This window comes from Empidonax traillii, unplaced genomic scaffold (genome assembly GCF_003031625.1).
Source record: "Empidonax traillii isolate 1590-97213 ecotype Southwest subspecies unplaced genomic scaffold, ASM303162v1 scaffold946:size445097, whole genome shotgun sequence".
NCBI classification, from domain to species: domain Eukaryota; kingdom Metazoa; phylum Chordata; class Aves; order Passeriformes; family Tyrannidae; genus Empidonax; species Empidonax traillii.
Window position 1 is genome coordinate 103,970 of NW_020956139.1, and position 21,575 is coordinate 125,544.

General features: G+C 36.9%; 1 protein-coding gene across 2 annotated transcripts in view; it reads left to right on the forward strand.

The window, feature by feature from the left end:
- Window positions 1-21,575, forward strand: part of PHIP (pleckstrin homology domain interacting protein) — a 105,370-nt gene that overhangs the window by 20,433 nt on the left and 63,362 nt on the right. For both annotated transcript variants that reach the window (XM_027903239.1, XM_027903238.1), the window contains exons 7-15: window positions 101-261; window positions 7,357-7,578; window positions 8,185-8,285; window positions 14,783-14,853; window positions 15,626-15,726; window positions 15,841-15,881; window positions 17,068-17,166; window positions 19,110-19,263; window positions 20,078-20,212. In XM_027903239.1, coding sequence (XP_027759040.1) covers window positions 101-261; window positions 7,357-7,578; window positions 8,185-8,285; window positions 14,783-14,853; window positions 15,626-15,726; window positions 15,841-15,881; window positions 17,068-17,166; window positions 19,110-19,263; window positions 20,078-20,212 — 1,085 coding nt within the window. The remainder of the gene's footprint in view (window positions 1-100; window positions 262-7,356; window positions 7,579-8,184; window positions 8,286-14,782; window positions 14,854-15,625; window positions 15,727-15,840; window positions 15,882-17,067; window positions 17,167-19,109; window positions 19,264-20,077; window positions 20,213-21,575) is intronic.

The following is a 21,575-nucleotide window of genomic DNA, read 5'->3' on the forward strand; positions in this document are numbered from 1 at the left end:
TGGTCCAGTGTTGAAATAAACTTTCCATCCTGTTCAAGTATTTTAGTTTATGAACGCATTATAAATACTGTCTCTTCTTTTTTCTTTACCCATTTGGTAGTGGATACCCTGTTTTCAAGAAAACTAAATGGAAAATACAGACTTGAACGCCTTGTGCCAACTGCAGTCTATCAACATATGAAGATGCACAAACGAATTTTAGGACACTTATCTTCCGTATACTGTGTAACTTTTGATCGAACTGGCAGGCGAATATTTACCGTGAGTACAAAATCTTAATTTTTGTAGATTTTTTTTTAAGTGCGCATAGCACGTCACCTAATTGTTTCCAAAAAGTGAATATAATATAGATACTGATTACATGTGAAGAACAGATAAATGCTTTACTACTGTTACTGTCATTCTTACTTTTTAGTAAACGTACTGGTTTGCATGCATTTTAACCATTTTGTTGGTTAAAATAGTTTTGACTTGTCTTAAGACTAGATGGGATGGTGATTGCTGATCTGTGTAGTTCAGTGGCAAAACTGTTCTTTTTCAGTGGAAGGAATTTACCCTATATAGATTCTTTTTTCTGGACTCGTTTTCTCTAGCAAAAACATAAACAAAACAATCTACTGCCATCACAATTTCATTAGGAAGTCAGAACAATCAGTGTGTAAATATAGATTATTTTGACTTTTTTCTATAACTTTTCTTAAATTTAAAGCATAACATGTTTAACAGTTGGTGATACACTTGCATTTGATACAGCATGTTGAAAACTAGAAAGCTGGACATTGACGTGGTGTATTGTAAAAATTGTCAGTTTGCAACAAATGGTCTTTATGAGATCCTGGGATTTTTTTAAAAAAAATACTAGTGTTTTTAGTATTTTTAACTATTTACCTTTTTTTGTTGTTGTTCTTAAGACATAAATATTAGGCAGATGTCTGAAATCAGTACTGAATCGTGGGTTTCCCAAGCAATGGGGCTTATAAAACCAGATAGATGTCAGTATAATTTGGATTTCTTGGTAAGTAGTCAATTTCAGTAGAGACAAAGATTTCATGAACACACACCTCATGCCAGTCAGGGATGCTTTGGCTGCATTTATTGCCTTTCCACAAACAGTGAATGTAATTGATACCTGTGTGGATTCAGGAAGTTGATTGTGTCCCTTTTAACAACATGGCAGATAAGCAAACAATCAGTTAGAAGTACAGTTCAGGTTTCCTATATCATATATTGCAGTCTTAACTTCTACAATTCTTTGAAGGCAGTTGTAAATATAATTCTCTCTTTTATCCACATACATTTTCGCTTTATTGCATGTGTGGTTGCAGGGGCAGACACCTGCAGTGTTTTGAACAGGCCTGTTCATTTGTTCACTTGCTACTTGAGGCATAACAGAGACTCTTTTTCATATTTCTTTAGCTTTCATTGGCAAGCTAAGTCGTAGGCATTAAAATCTTATGTCCTGTAGGTTATGCGTGGTTAACCTGTCAGGAAAAGGACTCTCTGTTGTGGGTTTATTTTTTATGTGACATGGTAGAATGCATGGGAGATTTTATGTGTACCAGGTATAAAAAATGCACACGCTGACACTGTTCACCTTTAAGTAAAACCTTCTCTTTGTGCTTCCCAGATGAAGTGAATAAAACTCTTTCTTAAGGTCTTCTAATTCTTAATTTTCCTGCAACTTTCCCATGTTCCTAAAATTGTTACTTTACAGAGATATACAGAACTTGTGTGCATCTACGGTGATCATTCCTTGTTGCACATTCCCTTGCTTTTTACAGTCTGATTTAAAAGTGGTTAAAGAGAGGGAATTCTCTTGACTGTAATAGCAGTTTGTTTCCAAGAGGGAAGTAGAAGAACCTGAAATGAAAGGCAGGGGACAGAGGGGTAGTGTGGGGGACAGGGCTCAACTCCAGAGCTTTGCTGGCAGTGCTTTGCTGACTGGAGTCCTGGTATGACTTGAAAAAAGCTCCCGGTTTAGATCATGGTGTTAAGCAAAGTCACCATAAAAATTAAATGTGTCTGCTGAATTTTTCATTTTGGAGGGCTTGGGACAGAACCCCTCTGCATTTTTAGGTAAATCTTTTTTGTGTAGATGTTTAAGTGGTTGTTGACAAATGGAAAGCCAGTGGGTTGTATTCCATATTTCGGTGACATCCAAGTTGCTGTATCTGGCCTAAGGTAGTTGGTAGGTGGATAAACAGTCATGAAACTGTTGTATTGTAATTACATCTATATAATGAAGTGGTGCCAATTCTTTTCAATTTAGACCACTATGACTTCTAATGTCTCTAGTGTAGCATGGAAATTTGCATGCATCAGTAGGGAATTCTTCCTGCCTTACATTTTTGCTCTGCAACCTTCAATGTGATGTTAGCTAGATAAGTTGTTGTTTTAGATTATAATTGTTTCTAGAAGATGCATCTTAATTGTTTCCTCTTTCACCTGATCTCTGAAGGATTGAAAACCTCTAAATTCAAGCTTTATTCATGCTCTGTTTCAAATTAAAAGGAAAGAAAGGGATCTCAGCATATTTTTGAGTCGTGCTCATCTGGGAGATGATGTCTTTACTAGAAAAACACTAGTAGGTCTTTATTGTGTTTGCATATCAAGGATTTGATAGCAGGGGAGCTGCAGGGGTGGCTTCTGTGAGAAGCTTCCATAAGCTTCCCCCATGTTTGAGTGAATGCCAGCCAGCTCCAGGATGGACCCACTGCTGGCCAAGCCCAAGGCCATCAGTGATGGTGGTAGCACCTCTGGGATAAAGTATTGAAGGAGGAAAAAAATCCCAGGGCAACTGCTTCTGGGAGAGAGGAATGAGAATATGTGAGAGAAACAGCCCTGCAGACCCGAATGTGAGTGAAGAAGGAGGAGGAGGTGCTTCAGTCTCTGGAGCAGAGATTCCTCTGCAGACTGTGGGGAAGACCTTGGTGAGGCAGGCTGTCCCCCTGCAGCCCATGGAGGTAGAGACTTGGCATTCCGGGTCTCTTGAAAAGTATGACTTGCAGAACCCATGCAGGGTTATAGAAACAAGCACTGTCTTTAGTTCCTGCACTGCTTATCTTTCTGACTGCAAAGAGGGATGGCTATCTCCTTTTTTCCCTACCTTTATCTTCCTGTCTCCTCTGAGATTACTCTTTCTAGGGAATAATAAACATTGTGTAATAGTCTGTGTAAGATTTCCAACCCAAGATTAATTTGTGTGTTTCTTGGCAGTTTCACTTCAGCCCACAAGTGTGTGTAATGGTAGGAAAATGAACTGATTTTACTCCATACCTTGGCAGTGCAGTCATCAATTCTCTCTTGGTGCTGAACTTGTTCTAGGATTCACTTTTGACAGATGCTTTTTAATAGCCACATAATTCTTAGCAGTTGTAGATATAACCTTGGAAACATGAGCTGTGGTGTTAACCAGTGCCCTTACTACTAGAACTGCAACAGTATTTTAAGAGTTGTGGATTGTCCTGTTCAGTTCAAGTAAAATCACTTGAATTGCTTTAAACTCCAATATTGTTATCTTGCCAAGATGCTGCAGAATTTACAATTTTACCTTGTTTTTTTTTTTAATTTTTTTTTCCTTTTCTTTCTATCTCTTCTTCTCCCTCCTCTTTTCCCCCCTCCTGCTTTCCCATCCCCCGTCCCCTTTTTTTCTTGTTGGGACTTGGCCGACAGTCATTTTTCTCTGCAATAGAGATGTATAACACATGCCTCTGTAGCCAGCTGGAAGGGAGCAGCCTTGTTTTATGCTGATCTATTTTCCTTGGTTTGCTATTATTAAATAGACCTCTGGGGACCCTCCAGGTGTCATTAGATCCCAGAAATTTATTTTTTCTTGCTGACCATTTTACATCTTTATGTTGTCAGTGAGTGATTGCCACCTTTTAAAGTGTTTTGGCAGTTTTGGTTTCACTGTTCTCTACTACTTTCAGGTCTCCCTTTTGAGCAGTGAGGCTATTATTTGCAATGTTTCACACACGCAAGCATGCATAGGCTTTTGTCTCTGCTTATTGAGTTTTTTGGTGGTGATTGCATTTTTGAGAAGAATATACAACCTTCTTCATACTCCAAAGTCTTACATCATGATAACATGAGCTGATACTATCTTTCGGATAATTACTGCATCAAGTAGGTGGACAGTTTGAAGCTTTAGTATAGAAGTGCTAATTTGAATGAAGAAACAGGAACATTTATGGAAACTTATTAATTGAGCAGCATGGGTGAAAAAACAAATCTAAGTGCTTTATAGGTGCTTTTATGTTTGTTGTAAGGGAGCAAAGGTATGAAAACTGAATCTACTTAGAGCTTTATAAGCAGAGTTTATAGAAAAAAAGGGACCCTTTTTCCTGTAAACTGCTTTTAAAGCTCTGTGCAGCAAGTTTACTAGTTCTGTTATAAATCCTATCTAAGACAGGACTTCGGTAGTCATTTTACCACAACAATGAAAGTGTATTGTAATACAGTTATTGGTGTGAACCTCAAAAGTCACAGATTACAGAATGATTGGAGTTGGAAGGGTCCTGTAGAGATCACCTAGTCCGAACCCCACTCTGCTAAAGCAGGTAAAGCTGAAAGACTCAGTCAATGAACCCACTCCTTGTCACCCTTGACTGCCCCTTCTGAAGAGCCTGTATCCATCCACAGCAGCAACTACCTGAAAGGAGGTGGGTTGGTCTCTTCTCCCAGACAGCCAGCAGCAGGACAAGAGGGCATGGTCTTAAGCTGTGCCAGAGGAGGTTTAGGTTGGATATTAGAAAAAAATTTTTTACGGAGAGAGTAATCAGACACTGGAATGGACTGCCCAGGGAGGTGGTGGATTCACTGTCCCTGGAGGTTTTTAAGATGGGATTGGATGTGGCACTCAGTGCCATGGTCTAGTAACCGTGGTGGTGTTGGATCAGTGATTGGACTTGATCTCAGAAGTCTTTTCTAACCTGGTTGATTCTATGATTCTAAGAGAAATTATAGAATTCGTGTTGTTCTTACTGCCAGGTGGCTCTATTTTGTTTTTTTTTGGTTTTTTTTTGTTTTTTAATTTTTTAAGTTTTTTTTTAAGATAATGTCCTAAGGATATTGGAAAAATTGAAGATTAGATCTTTGGCACTGTCCAAAACTTTGGAAAACTATGCCTGTTAGTAAGATGCTCTAGCATGCTTGAGGTGTAGAACTCCAGCGTAAGAGCAATGGGGCAGTCTGGTTATTGTGCAGTTTTGTCTATGGGATATTTTTTTCTTTGGATCCTATTATAACTGCATTAACAGAGTAACTTATCATTGGAACAAGAATCAAGGGCTTTGGGGATTTCTAATTTGTGGAAGTGCTGCAAGTGTGCAGGGGAGAGGAAGCTTTTTGTTTGGAGACTGAAGGATGTGAAATGGTGCATAAGAGGCAAATATGGGGCAAAAACATTGTTATCAACAGTGACCAACCTGTTGGTGAGAGTAGACTGTTAGAGTACAAAAGATGTGGGAGGGAGGCAACAAACACATGGGGATGTGATAGACCGGGTGGGTAAGCAGAGAGCGTGAGGTGATGTTGACAGGAGAAACCTGGAAAACAACAAAACTGAAGAGGGCCCACCCCAAGTATGTACACAGATCAAGAAACGAATAACAGAGAAAGCTTCCATGCTTGGAGAAATCATTCTAACTAGACACTTTTCTGAAGTGCCTGTACACTAGTGCATGCACTATGGAGAAATGTAGGAGGATTTGGAATTGTGTATGTAGTTGCAGGGCTATGATCTCTTCAGGACCGAAGAGCTGGAGTGGTGTTGGGTAGCTCACAAAACTGAGTTGCTGCTGTGGATGGATACTGGCTCTCCAGAAGGGGCAGACCAGGATGACAGTGAGTGGGAGTTGTCATGGAGCTTTGCCTGGGGACAGGTGATGAGTCAGCTGAGAGGTTGTGGATGAGGGTTAAAGGCAGACCAGTGTGGGTGACATTGGAGTGTCTATCTGCTACAGGCTGCTTGATCAGGAAGAAGTAGATGAGGCTGCAAATGTTACTCCTGTTTTCAGGAAGGGCAAGAAGGTTGTTCCAGGCAACTACAGACCATTCATATTCATCTTAATCAGAAAGTGATGGAGCAAATCCTTCTGAAAGCTGCTTCCAAATATATTAACAGTAACAAGGTGATCAGTGTAGGTCTATGAAGGAGAAATTATTCCTGTCCAACTTAATAACCTTATATGATGAAAGAACTAAGTTGAATGAGGGACAGTAGTGGATCTTGTTTTTCCTGAATGAAGCAAGGCTTTTGATGCTGTCTCTCATAGCATCCTTACCAACAAACTAATGAGGTACAAGGCTAGATGGGTGGATAGTGAGATTGAAAATGCCCTGAACTGCCAGGTTCAAAGGGTTGTGATTAGTGGCACAAGGTCCAGGTGATGGTTGATTACTAGGGATACACCACAGAGTTTGGTACTGAGACCAGTACTCTTTAATGTGAAATTTTATAATGATGGTGTCACATTGTAACTTGCTCTAGCTCTTGCATGTGTCCAGTGGCAGAGCAGTGCTCCAGATGTTAAAACCCAAGTTTGTATTGCTTTTGAACTTGACTAAATGTGTTAAATGTTAATAGTAAATTTCATCTGTCAGTGTGTCTGTGCAGTGTTCAAATATCATTGTATTGGGGTGCAGAGATACTCAGACTTTCAGGAAGGCACGGGAATGCAAAGATAAATGAAGGAGCAAATGCTTCAATTTTTGCCCAGGCTCTGAATTTGTTGTATACAGGCAAGCAGCTGTTAAAATTGTGGGAAGACCAGTAAAACTTGAGTTTCAAGTATAAATATGTAGATGAAGCCTCTGAAGTTTATTGAGAAAGTGGTCATTTCGGTGTTTGTTTATGTGAATATCAAAGGAGATTCATAGTACTTAGACTTAGTATTGGAATAGCTGTTCACAGATGCTCTTTACCTCTCTGTCACTGTGGTAAGTATACTACTAATACCGGTAGGGCATGATGATCAAAGTAGGAAGATAAAGAACATAAGTGGGTATAATACTGAATGACAAATGCTGGACCAATTCATAATTCACTCTCATGTTTAATGTAATTTTTTATTTTAATGTATTGTAACAGCTTCTTCAGTTTGTGCTGGATTTTTGGAAAAAGTGTCTTACTGAAGCATAAACCAACTTGCTGTAGGATTTGTGATCTGTATTATATATGCATCATGCTTTGTATATACTCTTGAAAATCAGTGTAAACTTGTGTTTTGAATGAAGTATGGAAAACTGTGGGAAGTATGTATGTCACTAGTTTTGTCTTTCAGTTCATTGGGTTAGTTAACTGTAACGTCAAAACAGCCAATGGTATGGTTGAAATTATTTCTGCTTTACTTTTAGGGATCAGATGATTGCCTTGTAAAAATCTGGGCAACTGATGATGGAAGGTTGTTGGCTACTCTGAGAGGGCATGCAGCTGAAATATCTGATATGGCAGTAAACTATGAAAACACCATGATAGCTGCTGGAAGCTGTGATAAAATGATCAGAGTTTGGTGCCTTCGAACTTGTGCACCCCTTGCAGTTCTGCAGGGCCACAGTGCATCTATAACATCATTGCAGGTAGGTTTTTGCTTAGCAAAAATGCATAATTTGATTGAGAAAAGAACCACCTGAGAATGTGCAATGTAATAAAATTGCATGCCTGGCAACTAAGCCCTGAAGTGAGAAGGAATTTTCATGGTATGCGTTGTGAAATAACACGTTAATTTTCAAAATGCCTGACCTTGAAGAACATCAGACATAATCCTTGTTCAAAAAAAAAAAATGTGTGACGCATGTGGGCAGTTCTGTTTTGAAGTCTCATTAGTTTTCAGGCTTGTGATTCTGGGCGCAGGTGCATTGAGTAAGAACTGCAATCACTGGAGTACTTGAGGTTGCTTTTGTTTAGAGTTGCATGCTGTTGCGCAACTTGGATAGTAGGGAGGGAGGGAGAACCCAGAGTGCTTTGGCAAGTAACCCAGAGGGGTTGTTCTGAAGGAAGAGTGACTCTGGACAGCATTGTGTTATTTTGGTGTTCATTGCAATTTGTTTTCCATGAGTATGGTTTGATACTTGATTTTGTTTAAATTTTTTTTTGGTGAGAAGTGAATGACTTACAGAACTTCTTAGCACATCTGGAACAGATTAACAGGAGAACTTTTCTTTTTTTCTTCTCCCTTCCCTCAGTTCTCTCCACTGTGCAGTGGCTCAAAGAGATACTTATCTTCAACCGGGGCAGATGGAACAATATGCTTTTGGCTGTGGGATGCTGGCACCCTTAAAATAAAGTTAGTTGCTATTTTATTTGTTATGATTTGTTTTTATGTAATTAAAATAGGTTGTAGAAATGCTGGATAAAAAGTTGACTAAAACAAAACTTATCATTTAGTGGTTCAGTAATGTGTGACTGTTGAGTATGATATATTTCTGATGTAGCTGTATTGCTTATCTCTTAAGAGCCAAGTTGATCATACAACATCTTGTGGAGTGATGCAGTATATCTGTTAATTTAGAAAAAAAGAAGTCTACTGTTGGGGTTTTTTTGTGTAATTTAATGTCAAAGTTGGTGCTTTTTTACTCTGTTATCATCTCTTAATCTCAAGTGAAATGAAAATTAGGTTAAATAAAAAGGACTACAGTTTGGACTTCAAAATCCATTCTTTAAGGAGACAGTAATGTCCTAGTGTAAATTAGGATGGGGTGCTTTTGATGTTTATTGTTTTCTTATCTGTATTACTTTTTCACCATTTGCTTCACTGTAGCATGGCAGAAGGCAAATTCTTGGGCAGCCATGTATTGGTGGCTGAAGTTGAGCCTGAAGTTTCTGCCTTCAAAAATACTAAAAATGTTGTCAGGACTTTCGAATAGAGATAGTTTTTAAAAATCAATTTATTTGGCAACTTTCAAATGCTTTTTGCTCTTTCTTTTCCTTTATCACAAAACACCTGTAGCTTAAAATTGGAAATGTTTTTTTAGTAATCATTAGTGGTTTAGCTTTGGGGATGGCATGTGTTCTTCTGGATGTATACTCCTGCAGGTGGGTTCCATTTTCTTTGTAGTTTTGGTAATTGCTGTTACAGTCTTTTTCTTTCAGTGTGATGAGGTTATGCAGAGCTTGCAGGCACGTTTGCTTAGGTCCTTTTCTAGTTGCTTAGACCTAACTGCTTTCATATTCTCTGGATATTTTGTCTCTTTTGTTTGGTAATGTAACAACCTGAGATGTGCCTTCCTTTAATCCTCTGCTGCCTAGTGAATTCTGTAATCAAAGTAAGACTCTCTCTTACTGAGGAGTGTGAAGGAGTTGCCACCTTGCCACCACTTTATTTTTCTTCAGATTTCCTAGATCTGAGCTATTGTTGGCAAGATGATGTCTTAATCATTTACAAATTGCTGTAAACCTTTTGAGCCCACGTTTCTTTCTTTTACCTTTTCGCTTTCATTCTTTTTTTCTCCTTTTCCTAAGTAAAGTTTGAGTCTATGGAAATAAATTTTTAAACAAATTCTGTCTTTAGAGAGTAGTGGAATCCTTGAGAGTTAAGTAGGTTATAGTATATGAGCTGGCAGATGAATGCTTAGAAATTATCAATGGTTGAATGACTCATGGAGTTGGATGGGATTTATCTTGAGGTAAAACTTAGGGAGGGAGAAAACTGGCACCAGTTATGGTAGGAGATTCTCAAGTGATTCCTTTCCATGGGGATATGTAATTGTAGAATTAAAATTTTTAGTGAGATGTGCTCAGCAAATATTAAAAGAATAAAAGATATTTGAGTAATGCTTTCATGTGTAAGTAGTCAGCAGATTTGATTAGACAGTGACATAGAACAGATTAGTTCAGCTGCCTCATGCAGCACAGCAGGGAAGTGGTCTAGTAACCCATGTCACGCCAATGATTCATGTTACTTAACAACAGAGTGCAGATTAAATTCTGTGACTGGATTTTTTTCTACTGCTTTTACCTTCTGTTCTGCAAGTATTTTATATGTGGTGTTTGAGAAGAAGAGGAAGCCATTAAGCTGTATTTCTTCAGTCTGGAAAAAAAGCAAATGGATGAAGATGAGTCATGTACAGTCATGAGTGTGTTGAGGAGGGCATGTAATGAGTAATTGCTTGTTGGCTCTTGTGCTTCTAGAGGGTATCAAATGAAGGTAGCAAGTTCCAAATTTGCAAGGAGATGGTTCTTTACTAAACATGAAGCTAAGTTATGAAATTCCTTGCCACAGGGTATTATGCATTGTATGAGGATATGAAAAGGCATCACTGTGCTTTTTCTTTTCTTAGGTCTTTGTTTGAACTTAGTAGAGCTGTTATGTATTTGAAGTAATTGATGCTTTTTGATCCAAGGTAAAACTTGATAAAAATTTGGTAAAGTCTAAATAATAAACTTGTCTTTTGGGACTGGAACTTAATTGTATGTCCCTTATGATATCAAAATATTTGGACACCTCGAAAATCCTTATTTTCTCAACTGAAATAGTTCAGGGGAACTTGTTAGTTACAGGAAGTTTTTCCAACTGTTATCATTATGCTTATTCCAGTAAAACAAAAGAAATGACACTGGGAAGCTAGGAGTCCCGTTTGATTATTTTTTTTTCCCACAAGTAGACTGCATTGCATGACCAGCACATCTCAGTAATAAGTTTGTTGTCATAACAGTTTTCATTGAGGTGATTGCCCTTCCTTACATGTTAGATCTGGTTCTGCTTCCCAGACTGTGGAAACGTGGCTGATTCCCTCCACATCCATCCTGTAATATGCTGGGGGGAAACAAGTAGTAGCAGTATAAGAGCATCAAAGGAAAGAACGATGCCTGTTAATTTTTCTCATAGGCCCTTAGGAAGGTTACTTTTTAAAAACATAATGTGTAGGCCATCTGGAAGAGAGAATCATTGGTGAAGTGGGAAGTTTGTCCTGTAAAAAATACAGGCATGCTTCTGTTCAGTATCTCTAAAGAGGAGGAAATCTGGCAAAGATGATCTGTTACCACAGTTATTCAGACTCTGAGCTTGCTGCCCTGTATCTTGGTTCCAGCACCACTCCCACCCCAGGAAGGAGAAATTGGAGCTTTCAAGCAAGACCAAGAGTTCGAGTAGTACAGGTGGAGGGTGCTGTAACATGCTTAAGTCAGAACTTGATTTCATGCTACTCCTGAGCTTGACTGCAGCCTGTCCTTCAAGCATGCGATTGGTATCATTGTTACTAAATTATCCAATACTTCAAATGGGGACTGATGGTGAAGTTGAAATTTTAGCTACTTAAAAAAAATCCAGATATCCCACCCCCTGCTTTTTGTACTCAGCACTGCTTGAATCATATGGCAGTGAGGTAAGATAATGAGATGTTGGAGAGCTTCATGATGATCATGTGATTGATTGTAGTTTCAAGATGATTGGCAGTGCCATAAGTACTTTGCTGAATTTTTTTGTGAAATACTGGAAAGGCAGAGTTGAGATACACTATTATGTTGCGTGTGCTCTTGAATTAAAAATAATCAGTTTTGTTCTTAATTACGCTGAGAAGTGTTTCAATGGAACCTGGCTTGGATGTTTTACTCTACTGTATCAATTCCCTGCCTTTAACTGAAAATTGGACTTATTTTCTCCTGGGAAGAACTCTCTGAAGGGAATCTTTGTAGCTTCTTCGGGAGATGAGGAAATTCAAAATTGTTCCTATTTCCCCTCTTATAAAATAAGATCAAATATTATGGAGCAATTATTTCTCTCAAAAGATGATGAAGAAAAATTGGAAAGCTCACTACCTTGAAAACTGTAGTATTTGCCATTAAAATGGCATTGCTTAAACCTTCTAATGCCTAGAGCCTTACCCCAGTTGCTTTCTGTTGTTTGGTTTTTTTTTTTTAATCTCTGCAAATGTTTATTTTGTTTCATTCTTAGATTGCAAAAATTCTTGTAATTCAGCTTTGCTAGCAACTCTGCTGCAGTTAATTAATTATCTCTGAAAATAGAGGCTTTCCATCTTGGTCTCCCAATTTTTTTTTATAAACTTGTTATTTGAGGCATGTTCAGTATTTGGGTCAGGCTTCTAGCCCAGTCAGGGGATGTTTGGTGACAGAGCTCTATTTTAATGAACTGCAAAGGACACATTACAGTAGATATGATGTCATAGGATGAAACACAGACATTGGCACAGCTGACCACAAAATTCTCACATTGTTCAAAGGAGAGTGAGCAACCTTGTTCACATGTTTCTGTGAGTAGTGTGAATGCATGTTCTTCAGTATTATAGAACCTCCTGTGTGCTACTCTCCTTACATTGAAAAGATTTCTGACCAGGCAGTTACCATGTATTCCTAAAAGCAGTAACATTCCAGGTAGATAAATTCAGTTTCCAAACAGACGAATGGTAAGATTGGTTGTTGCTGCAGGGAAAGAATTCAAAGGATGTGGCCCAAACAAGATGGGCAAACAGTTGAAAATTTAGGCAACTGAGACTTTTCTGGAATTCAATCTTCTGTTACTATTCTGGGTGGATAGAAAACACAGGAGTTAGATCATGTGTCAGTTGACAGTAGGGAGGAGAGAGAAAATCTGCCTTGGGTCATCAGAAATTGAAAAATAACGTGCTTCAAGTTGAAGGGAGAATTATTACAACTGGTCAGTGCATCAAAATTAAATTAGTTTCAGTGCAAAATATTTGCATATGTGTCTTCTCTGAGACAAGAGAGTTATTGTTCTGCTTCTGCCACCTGTTTGGATCACAAGTTTCCAGTGTTAGCCTGTTACTGACAGACCATATGAACAAAGCAGTATGAGAGTCTCACAGATTTAGATAGAAGAGCTTACTGTACTGCTTTTATTCTCTTCTATATTTTTTCTCCCACAATTTTAAAAAGAGGAAAAAAAAAAAACCTCAGGAAAAACGTGTACTGATGATTTTGACATTCCTGTTTTTGAACAACACATTGATTTCTGATGGTGAAACTGTCATCCATGTGATGTGGTACTTTCCATCTGCTTTCCTATGAAGAAGATAGTTGATGTTCAGATACATCATTATCCTGTGAACAAAGTCTTAATTTGGAGATGGTATATACACATCTCTTTTCTGTGAAGAAGTCTTTCTTCAACTACTACATGACCAGAATTAGGTTAGTCTGAAGGGCTTAGATGAATGAACTAATAAAACACTTAATAAATGCACTGAGAATATTTGTAAAGTGGTACATTGTCTGGGCAGGAACCAGGGTAAACAATTAGCTTGGTTTCCTTGTGTTGCAAGAAATTTTACTTTTGTCCCCTTTCCTTGCTTTCAAAAAAAACAAATTGCCCAACTTATTTTGCAAAGACCACAGTACTGCTCTATTGTAGAAGAATGACTTAATCCTTTGTCCCCTAATGCCTAAACATTAGAAAGACAGAAGTTGAAGAATTTAAATTTGTTATCCAGACTAGAATGTAAGTGCATACTTGCTCTATTTTGCAGCTGTCCTAAGTCCAAAGGCAGAGTTCACAAACAACAGTGGAATGAAACAGCAGCCTATTTATTTATTTACACTTCCAAATTATGTAAGCTGCATATTGAGTTGTCTGATAGTTCTTTTTATATTAGTATCTCAGTTAAGGAGGATTTCAACTGTTTTGTAGAATAGATCTTTGTCTTGTTTAGCCTATCTTGCTGTGAAGTTTTCTTTCACAAATCTGCAGGGAGTTATCTTAAAACTCCTAAAGGAAAAGTCACAGAAACAGCCTATACTGCCTGGGCAATTTGGAGAAAGATTTCTTGCTGGGTTTTGCTGATGTTTATTACTTTATTTTATGCATTAGAATCACTAAGGTTTAATTCTTATTGCTCTGAGATAGCTAAAACTGATCAGTGGAGAAAGATCACTTTTGCATCTGCCTTCAGCTGAAATAAATTATATAGACCACTTTGCTTTTAAAAGAGAATATTTTGGATAAATTATGAATATGCATTCTTTTATGTTAGAAGAAATCTTTAGTGATGACAAATGTGGGTGTAGTGCTGCTGTTCTCTAGTAAGTTAATTCTTTGAGGGAAGATTGCAGATGGCATACGATGCAAGACCACCTACTGGTTTGAGGTTGCTGCAGTGCATGAACAGAATTGAAGTAATGATTGAAGAACCTGATCTGATTTGGTTTGGTTTTACTCCTAAAGTGCCAGATCCACTGAAGCTTTAGTTCTACTTCCAAGGGCTCTGAAATGCCTAGTGGAAAGCAAGGGCCATGAAATAAAATCCCTTACAAATTTCTAACCGTTGTCCTTGACCGTATTTTGGACAGTGTTTGAAACCAGCCCAGAAAGAATATATGTCCTTTGAAGAAACTCTTATATTCTAATACTGTGAAAAACTCCAAATTTATTTAAATTTTTCTGTTATCCTTGTTTATAAAGAGCGCCAAGCTCTATTTCTCTCTTGTAAGAGCAGCCATGTGTTGCAGGAGAAAACCAGAGTTCCAGTACACCTGGTGGTTTAAAACTGAACTTTATGGACAACTGGCTCTGTTCTGTTCTGCTTTGCTGATGACTTTAGGAGAGTATTTTGTATAGAATTATCAGAGGGAAGAGAGGAATGGGATTTAAATTGTGATACAACTCTCCTTGATACATTGATTACTTAGTCCATCTGGATGTCAGTTTCCTAAAGATCGGATCATGAAGCATAGTCACACGAAATTGTTTATAGATGGGCAGCCATCTGTTCTTTCATATTTAATTTTATCCTTCTGTGCTTTATTTCTATGATACTGACTTGTTCTTTGAAACCCTATTAGGAAATTATTCAACTATTTCTTTATTTGTAGTCCAAGGCCAACGAAGTTTACAGAACGTCCTCGACCTGGAGTCCAAATGATCTGTTCTTCTTTTAGTGCTGGTAAAAGACTTTATTTTTCTCCCCCCTTTTTGTATCAATATAAGAAGTCATTTGAAGAGTAAAATAAAGTACAGTGCAGTTACTGTAGCATATTTCTTGTTAATAAGATGAATTTGAGTTAAAGTGGCTATTAAAAAACCCCAAATATTTAAAATAGAGATGTAGGATTTATGCATTAATACTTAGTCTGTGGAAATTCTTGGAAACGGTTAAACATGAAATGTTGAAAGCAAGTCTCTTGTGACTGCAAGTCTTTTTAAAACATGATATAAGCCCTTTTTCTCAGAATGGTTATGAGAGTCTGCTTTATCTGAGGTGTAATTTATAGGGATTTGTACAAGAAGGTGTTGATTACTGAGTTCTCACGGTCTGAATTTCATTGATTCCAGAGCTGGCAACGGAAGAATACAACATAAATAATTGCATAAAATATCAAAATGTACTAAAGTTTTAGTTCCATTTAATTTTTTTAAGGTTGAGGCTTCTAAGGGCTTAGTTGCAAGCAAATTACTCTAGTTAGCTAATCTTTCAGATACATCTGCTAATGCATATTTATCTGACAGTAAATGTGAGGTAATTTAATTCCAGTTAAACTTCAGGGCTTCTAAATCTTCTTTTTACTTAAAGGTCAGTTACAGGCGTAGCTGAAATGAGATACATCTATAAATTTCAGAGAATAAGTTGAAATACTTGATGTTACATCCCTTTGAAGATACTGTAATAACAGTAGATTTCCCTCTTTTCTTAAGTCTTATCTGTTTGTTTTTCTCAGGTGGAATGTTTTTGGCCACTGGGAGTACAGATCACATCATTAGGGTTTATTTCTTTGGATCAGGTCAGCCAGAGAAGATATCAGAGTTGGAGTTTCATACTGTAAATACTTTTTAAAAATTACATATGTCTTTGATTAAAATAATAATTTGGATAAAATGGGATAACTCAGAGGAATTTGATTTTTTTCTTTTTCTACTTTTTTTTTTAATACAGGACAAAGTTGACAGTATTCAGTTTTCTAATAGTAGTAGCAGGTAAGCACAGAATTTATTCTGATCTAGTCTTTTGAGATTTGCAAATACCGATTTCTGAAAGTAGTTATTTAAAAAAAAAAAGGTTTCTGTTTTGAGTTTCATCCAGTAAAATCATGTAGAGCTGTTGGAGTCTCACTATTTCATTTTAATTATACTTCTTCAGTTTAGCAGTTGTTTTCACTGTAATGATTAAGTTATTTTAAATGTGACAAAAATAAGGAGTATAAAAATAGCTTAAATTTCTTCCTAAGAAATGTATGTATGTATATATATTCACATATAAAATACATACATTTTTAGATATATTTTAATATGTAAACATTTTTTCAGTTAAGTGACTATACAGAAAAAAACATCAAACTAGATCTAAAAATTTTTTTTTCAATGTTAAGTTCTTTATGTTGGAAATGAAAGGTGCTAAAGAGAAAGGCTCAGTTTCTTATGAAGTATCTGACACCTTTATTTATTTGATGTTCTAATGTACACTTTTATCATGATATATTTTGCTCCACCTACCTCTTTCTCCTCCTCCTACCCCTGAACCTTAGGAAATAAAAGGGTGGGAGAGAAACTCAAGCTAGGAAATAATACATGTGTTCAGATAAATGTCATAGTACTTATACAGTACTAGCTTAGTTTTGGCCACTGAGAGTACAGATCACATCGTTAGGGTTTATTTCTTTGGATCAGGTCAGCCAGAGAAGATATCAGAGTTGGAGTTTCATACTGTAAATACATTATAGGAGTAGGTTTTGTTTTAAATCATGTCTGTACTTCTACTGGCAGGGCTCTCCTGGCCCTTCAACTGTTTTTACCCCTTCAGTTTCTTCCTTAGCTTTACCTAATGTAGTAGCATCAGTCTTAGAATGCTTGTTGAGTTGTGGTGTCCCTATGCCAGAGCCATGTCATAACTCAGCAAAGTGCACTCAAAGGTCAAAGAACAATTAGTTTGGAAGGAGTTCAGGATAGGAAAGCAGGTTTTACTTTTTGCAGGCTTTTAATGTTTTTTGCTGGTATGGGAAGGGGTTTTTATCTCAAACCATTTGTACAGCAGTCTGTTAACTCTTTGGACTTCTTACTCATAGCTTCGTTTTTTGAGCTCTAAATTCTGGAAGTTAATTTTCAAGTGTCTTTTCTGTACAGATCTGCCTTTGATCTCTGAGTAACTTTTTTCCCCTTTTGTTAGATTTGTGAGTGGAAGCCGTGATGGAACAGCACGAATCTGGCAATTTAAGCGAAAGGAATGGAAAAGCATTTTGCTAGATATGGCTACTCGCCCAGCAGGGTAAGTGATGTAAAATGTTCTGCTCTCAGGTAGATTCTTGAGGACCATCAAAATAATTTACTGACTTGTTAAAAAAAAAAAAAATAAAAAAAGACTGCAAGAGAAAAGAAAAAGTGGGGGCTTAAATTATTATTGCTTAAATGCACAGTACACTTGTATAGCTCTTGAAATCCATGAAATGAAAATAAATATTTGACTACATATTCGATTGTGGAAGCTAGCTTGTCCTGATACTAGCTCCACTAGTATTTTGATTAGATTAAAAGAATAAAAATTACTCAAAACCCACGAAAGTACAAATTTATATGACTTTTTACATAGACATTTATTTTTTGAGCTAGAAAACCAGGTCAGATCTGTTCTTGAGACTGAGCAGTACAGGGTTCTTTTCATAGAGCATGCCAGAGCGAATAAATCACTTGCTCTTTAATGGGTTCTCATTTATTAAAACAATCTGAGAATTTACAAGAGTTTGTAGGTATGAGAAACTTCTGTACATTAGAACAAGCAAGAAAAGAGGCTTGAAGATGCAAAATTACTTAGTGAGAGTTGTGGCTTGTACCTTTTTATTTTGGCATGAAGATGTTTTCCAGTTGAGAAACATTAGAAAGATGTACATCAGGTTTAAGGGATAAACCTTCTTCCCCTTGTGTTCATATGGAGTGAAGAACCACTGCTAAGTAGAAAAAAAAAATAAAATGTTTTCAGGAGTAATCCTGTGGAAATATATTTGAAAGACCAAGAGAGGGATGGAAGAGAAGACTAAATAAACTGTAATTTAGTTAGATGTTTAGATCAAACAGTATCTTGTCAGTAATTGACAGATACAAGAAAACATGACAATCAAACTGTTGGACAAGAGTGTCTAAAACACTGGTGCTTTGATAATAGACTGAGTTCCTCTCAGTAAAAATTCTTAATTTTAACTGATTCTGGGAAAATAAGTACAGGTTCTTCTTCATTGTGGTCATAAATGCTGAACTTGTCTGAGAACCTGAACTGCTCATTTCTGTAAGGCACCTTTAGCAGAATTCTGTTCTGTTCTTGTGACTAGAGGGATAAGTGCAATTCAAAATTTGATCTTTTCTGCACAAGCACAGTTTTATCAAAGAAAATGAAATTGCTGCACTGAAAGGGAAGAGTGAATTCAGCTTATAAAGCCTCCTGGGTTCTGCATCAAATCTAGAAAGGAGTCTGGCTACAACTGCATTTTCTGTTATTGAGTTGTGCAATATATACTGTTGTGTAATGTGTTGTAGTGCTTACTATATGGAAGGTTCTGTGTCTATCTACTTGGTGGTAACATGCTGTTGTTGCATTTGGCTGATAATTTCCCAGAAATAAATGTGCTTGAGAATTCAAGGGTGATTAGTCTTTAAACCACACTGACAAAAATGTGATTTTGGAGTATTCTGATAGATTACAGATGACTATTGTTTGGATTTCATGCAAGATTAAGAGCTGTTATTACCAATAGTAAAGTGATACAGAGGTAGTGATGTAATACTAAATGTAGCCTGAGAATTTAACTAATTTAAACATATAGAATACTTTTCTCCATATTTCGAACTACAAATATTATCCAGTACAAATTGGTGTTCACAGGTTGATTTATTTGGATTTTCATTCTTTAGATGTCACAACAAATACTGTAAGTATCAAATTTAATTGTTAGGTCATGTATCAGAGGGCATTTTCTGGAAAAAACAGATCAACATCTTACGTAAGATACTAAGAAGACCCTGTAATTGTTTAAGTGTTTACAATTCTTTGTGATTGTATGTGCTACGTAATGGAAAATATCATTTCTCCAGTTTCTTGAAAAAGTAACGCATCTGTTCTTAATAATACAGCAAAATACATAAATACTTTAACTTGTTAGTAGCATTAAACTCTTTTGGTATGCTAGAGTTGCTTTGAATTTTTTTGCTCTTTTGTTTTAGACAAAGTTTGCAAGGAGTTGAAGATAAGATCACAAAGCTGAAAGTGACCATGGTGGCATGGGACCGCCATGACAACTCCGTTATAACTGCAGTAAATAACATGACTCTGAAAGTTTGGAATTCTTTTACTGGTCAACTCATCCACATTCTCATGGTAAAGTGTTTCATCTTTATTTATCAATCCTGAATGCAAAATTTACGTGTACATCATCAACATTCTTCGTTATATGTTTTTTCCTGTCTGAAAACTGCCTTGACAAATGTTTCCAGATAGTTGAAGTGCAATAGAGATGTCTGTCAGCTGCCTATTAGAAAATAAAGCTTTAAGGTTGCAAGTAATTGTTGCTGTTCATGATGTCTGAAACTAGGCACTTTGGTTTCTTTTTTTTTTTTTTTTAACTGAAATGCTATCTTGAAAGAGAGAAGGAAACAGCTGTTGGTTTTTTTTTTCCTCCTTTATTTAACGCGATAAATGTTTTGAAATAGTGTTAATGGATAAATTTGCCCTGTTTAAGCAGATACTTGTGCAAGCTAATCTTTCTATGAGTCACATCATTCCACCAAAAATTAGTCTTCTAGCTAAAATAATTCAACAATTTTACTAATATCTGATTTTTTTTTTTTGTAACCGAGAAAATGGGTAACTCTAGGTAACTCTGCTTAGAGATGAAAATGCTTAGTTCAAATCTTTAAAATGAGGTATTAATTTTGGAAATGTTCTCTAACTTTTAGTTGTGTATTTGATTCCTTATTTGTTTAAGTTTAATTCCAAACTAATACTCTGCCTAAAAAAACGGAAATTTGTGGAACATTGAGACCTGAAATTACCAAATGCTGAGGTGTCATCAAAACAGTTCTTTGGACATTTTCATAGTTTAATGTGGCAGTTGCTAGTGTTATCATATTGAATTCTTAGGTGAGTATTTGAGACAATACTCTTGTTCTTCTTGGTGTGTCTTTATTTTCAGGGGCATGAAGATGAAGTGTTTGTGCTTGAACCTCATCCGTTTGATCCAAGAGTTCTCTTCTCTGCTGGACATGATGGAAATGTCATAGTTTGGGATTTGGCAAGAGGGGTCAAAATCCGGTCTTACTTCAACATGGTAATTATTGTGTTTTATGCAGATATGCCAAAGCAACCATTTTGAAGGTTTTGTTTTTAGTACTTTCTTATATAGACCATCTTGAAACGTGTATAGGGCAAGGTCCTGCATCTGGTGAAGTCAAGAGAAATTGCTGTTCGGTTTAGTGGGGCAAAGAGTAAATCTTTGTAAAAATATGTAAGAAGTTGTTTCTTTGGCTGTATTTCGTAGCGTTGTGCCAATGTCCACCAACAGTGTTGTCTTTCTATATGCTTGATCCACATAAAATTGGGGTGTTAGTTACATTGTCAGAGATCATGCCCAAGACACAGGGTGACAGAGACGCTCCTTTAGTGCTCAGTTTCCTGCTTGGGGAGCCAAGGTGGAACTTGGTTTATTTTTGCATTATTAATTCTTAATCTGGCTGAAACCAGATCAAGAGTTACCTGATATCATACAATGTTGTGTGCTGCCTTGGCCCACCGGACTAAGTACTTTCAACCTTTCTGTGTAGAGCTCCTCCACATGCAGGTTTCAGATTTGACCTGTTCTGCATTAAACTAATTCTTCTGCAAGATGGATGTAATAGGTATTTTCATCTGTTCCTTGATATTAAGTGGGTTGTTGTACATATCATTTTCCTCAAAGAGGTGATGATGTGTTATGCAATTCAGACTTTGTCTCCTGAACAAAATTACCGAAGTCTTTGTAGAATATGCTGAATCATTTGGAATGCCCACATATGGGCTTCAGCCATAGTGGAATGCAGTCTTGTAGACCAGTATAAAGAAGATCATCTGAAGAAGAGACCTACCATAGACATACTCTCAAAAAGGGGGTGTTTAGAAATGAAGTCAAGCCAGGAAGGTCACTCTGAACCTAAAGAAAAATTTTAAGATATGCAGTGCAGTACAGTTCATAAAGTCTCTGAGGAAATTCAACCAAACTGAATCAGAGAGAGAGTGCAACTGAGACTACTTCAGTACTGACCTAGGTGCAGTAATGTTCCCTCTGCACTGATTTCTGTAACTGAACTTACGAAGAATCCAAGACAATCATCTTGGAGCTATGAGCATAGATCTTCATTACTCAGTAAGGATCACTGTTACCAGTAGAGGTGTATGTTCTCACTGAATGGTTAGCTGGCCTTTCCAGTACTACTTCAAATGGATCTGTAATGGTTTTTGTGAAGTTTAAGGTTAGAAGAGGCTGAGCTCATCTGTTCTTTTTAAGACAAGTCCATTTAAGAGCTATCAGGATCTAAATTATGGGTGCATATGATGTTAGGCAACCCCTGAAAGACCGAAATGCTTATTTTGAGAGTGCAGTGCAATACAAACACTTAAAAAGTGTAGAAGTTACGTATGTTTTAAGATCTTAGAGT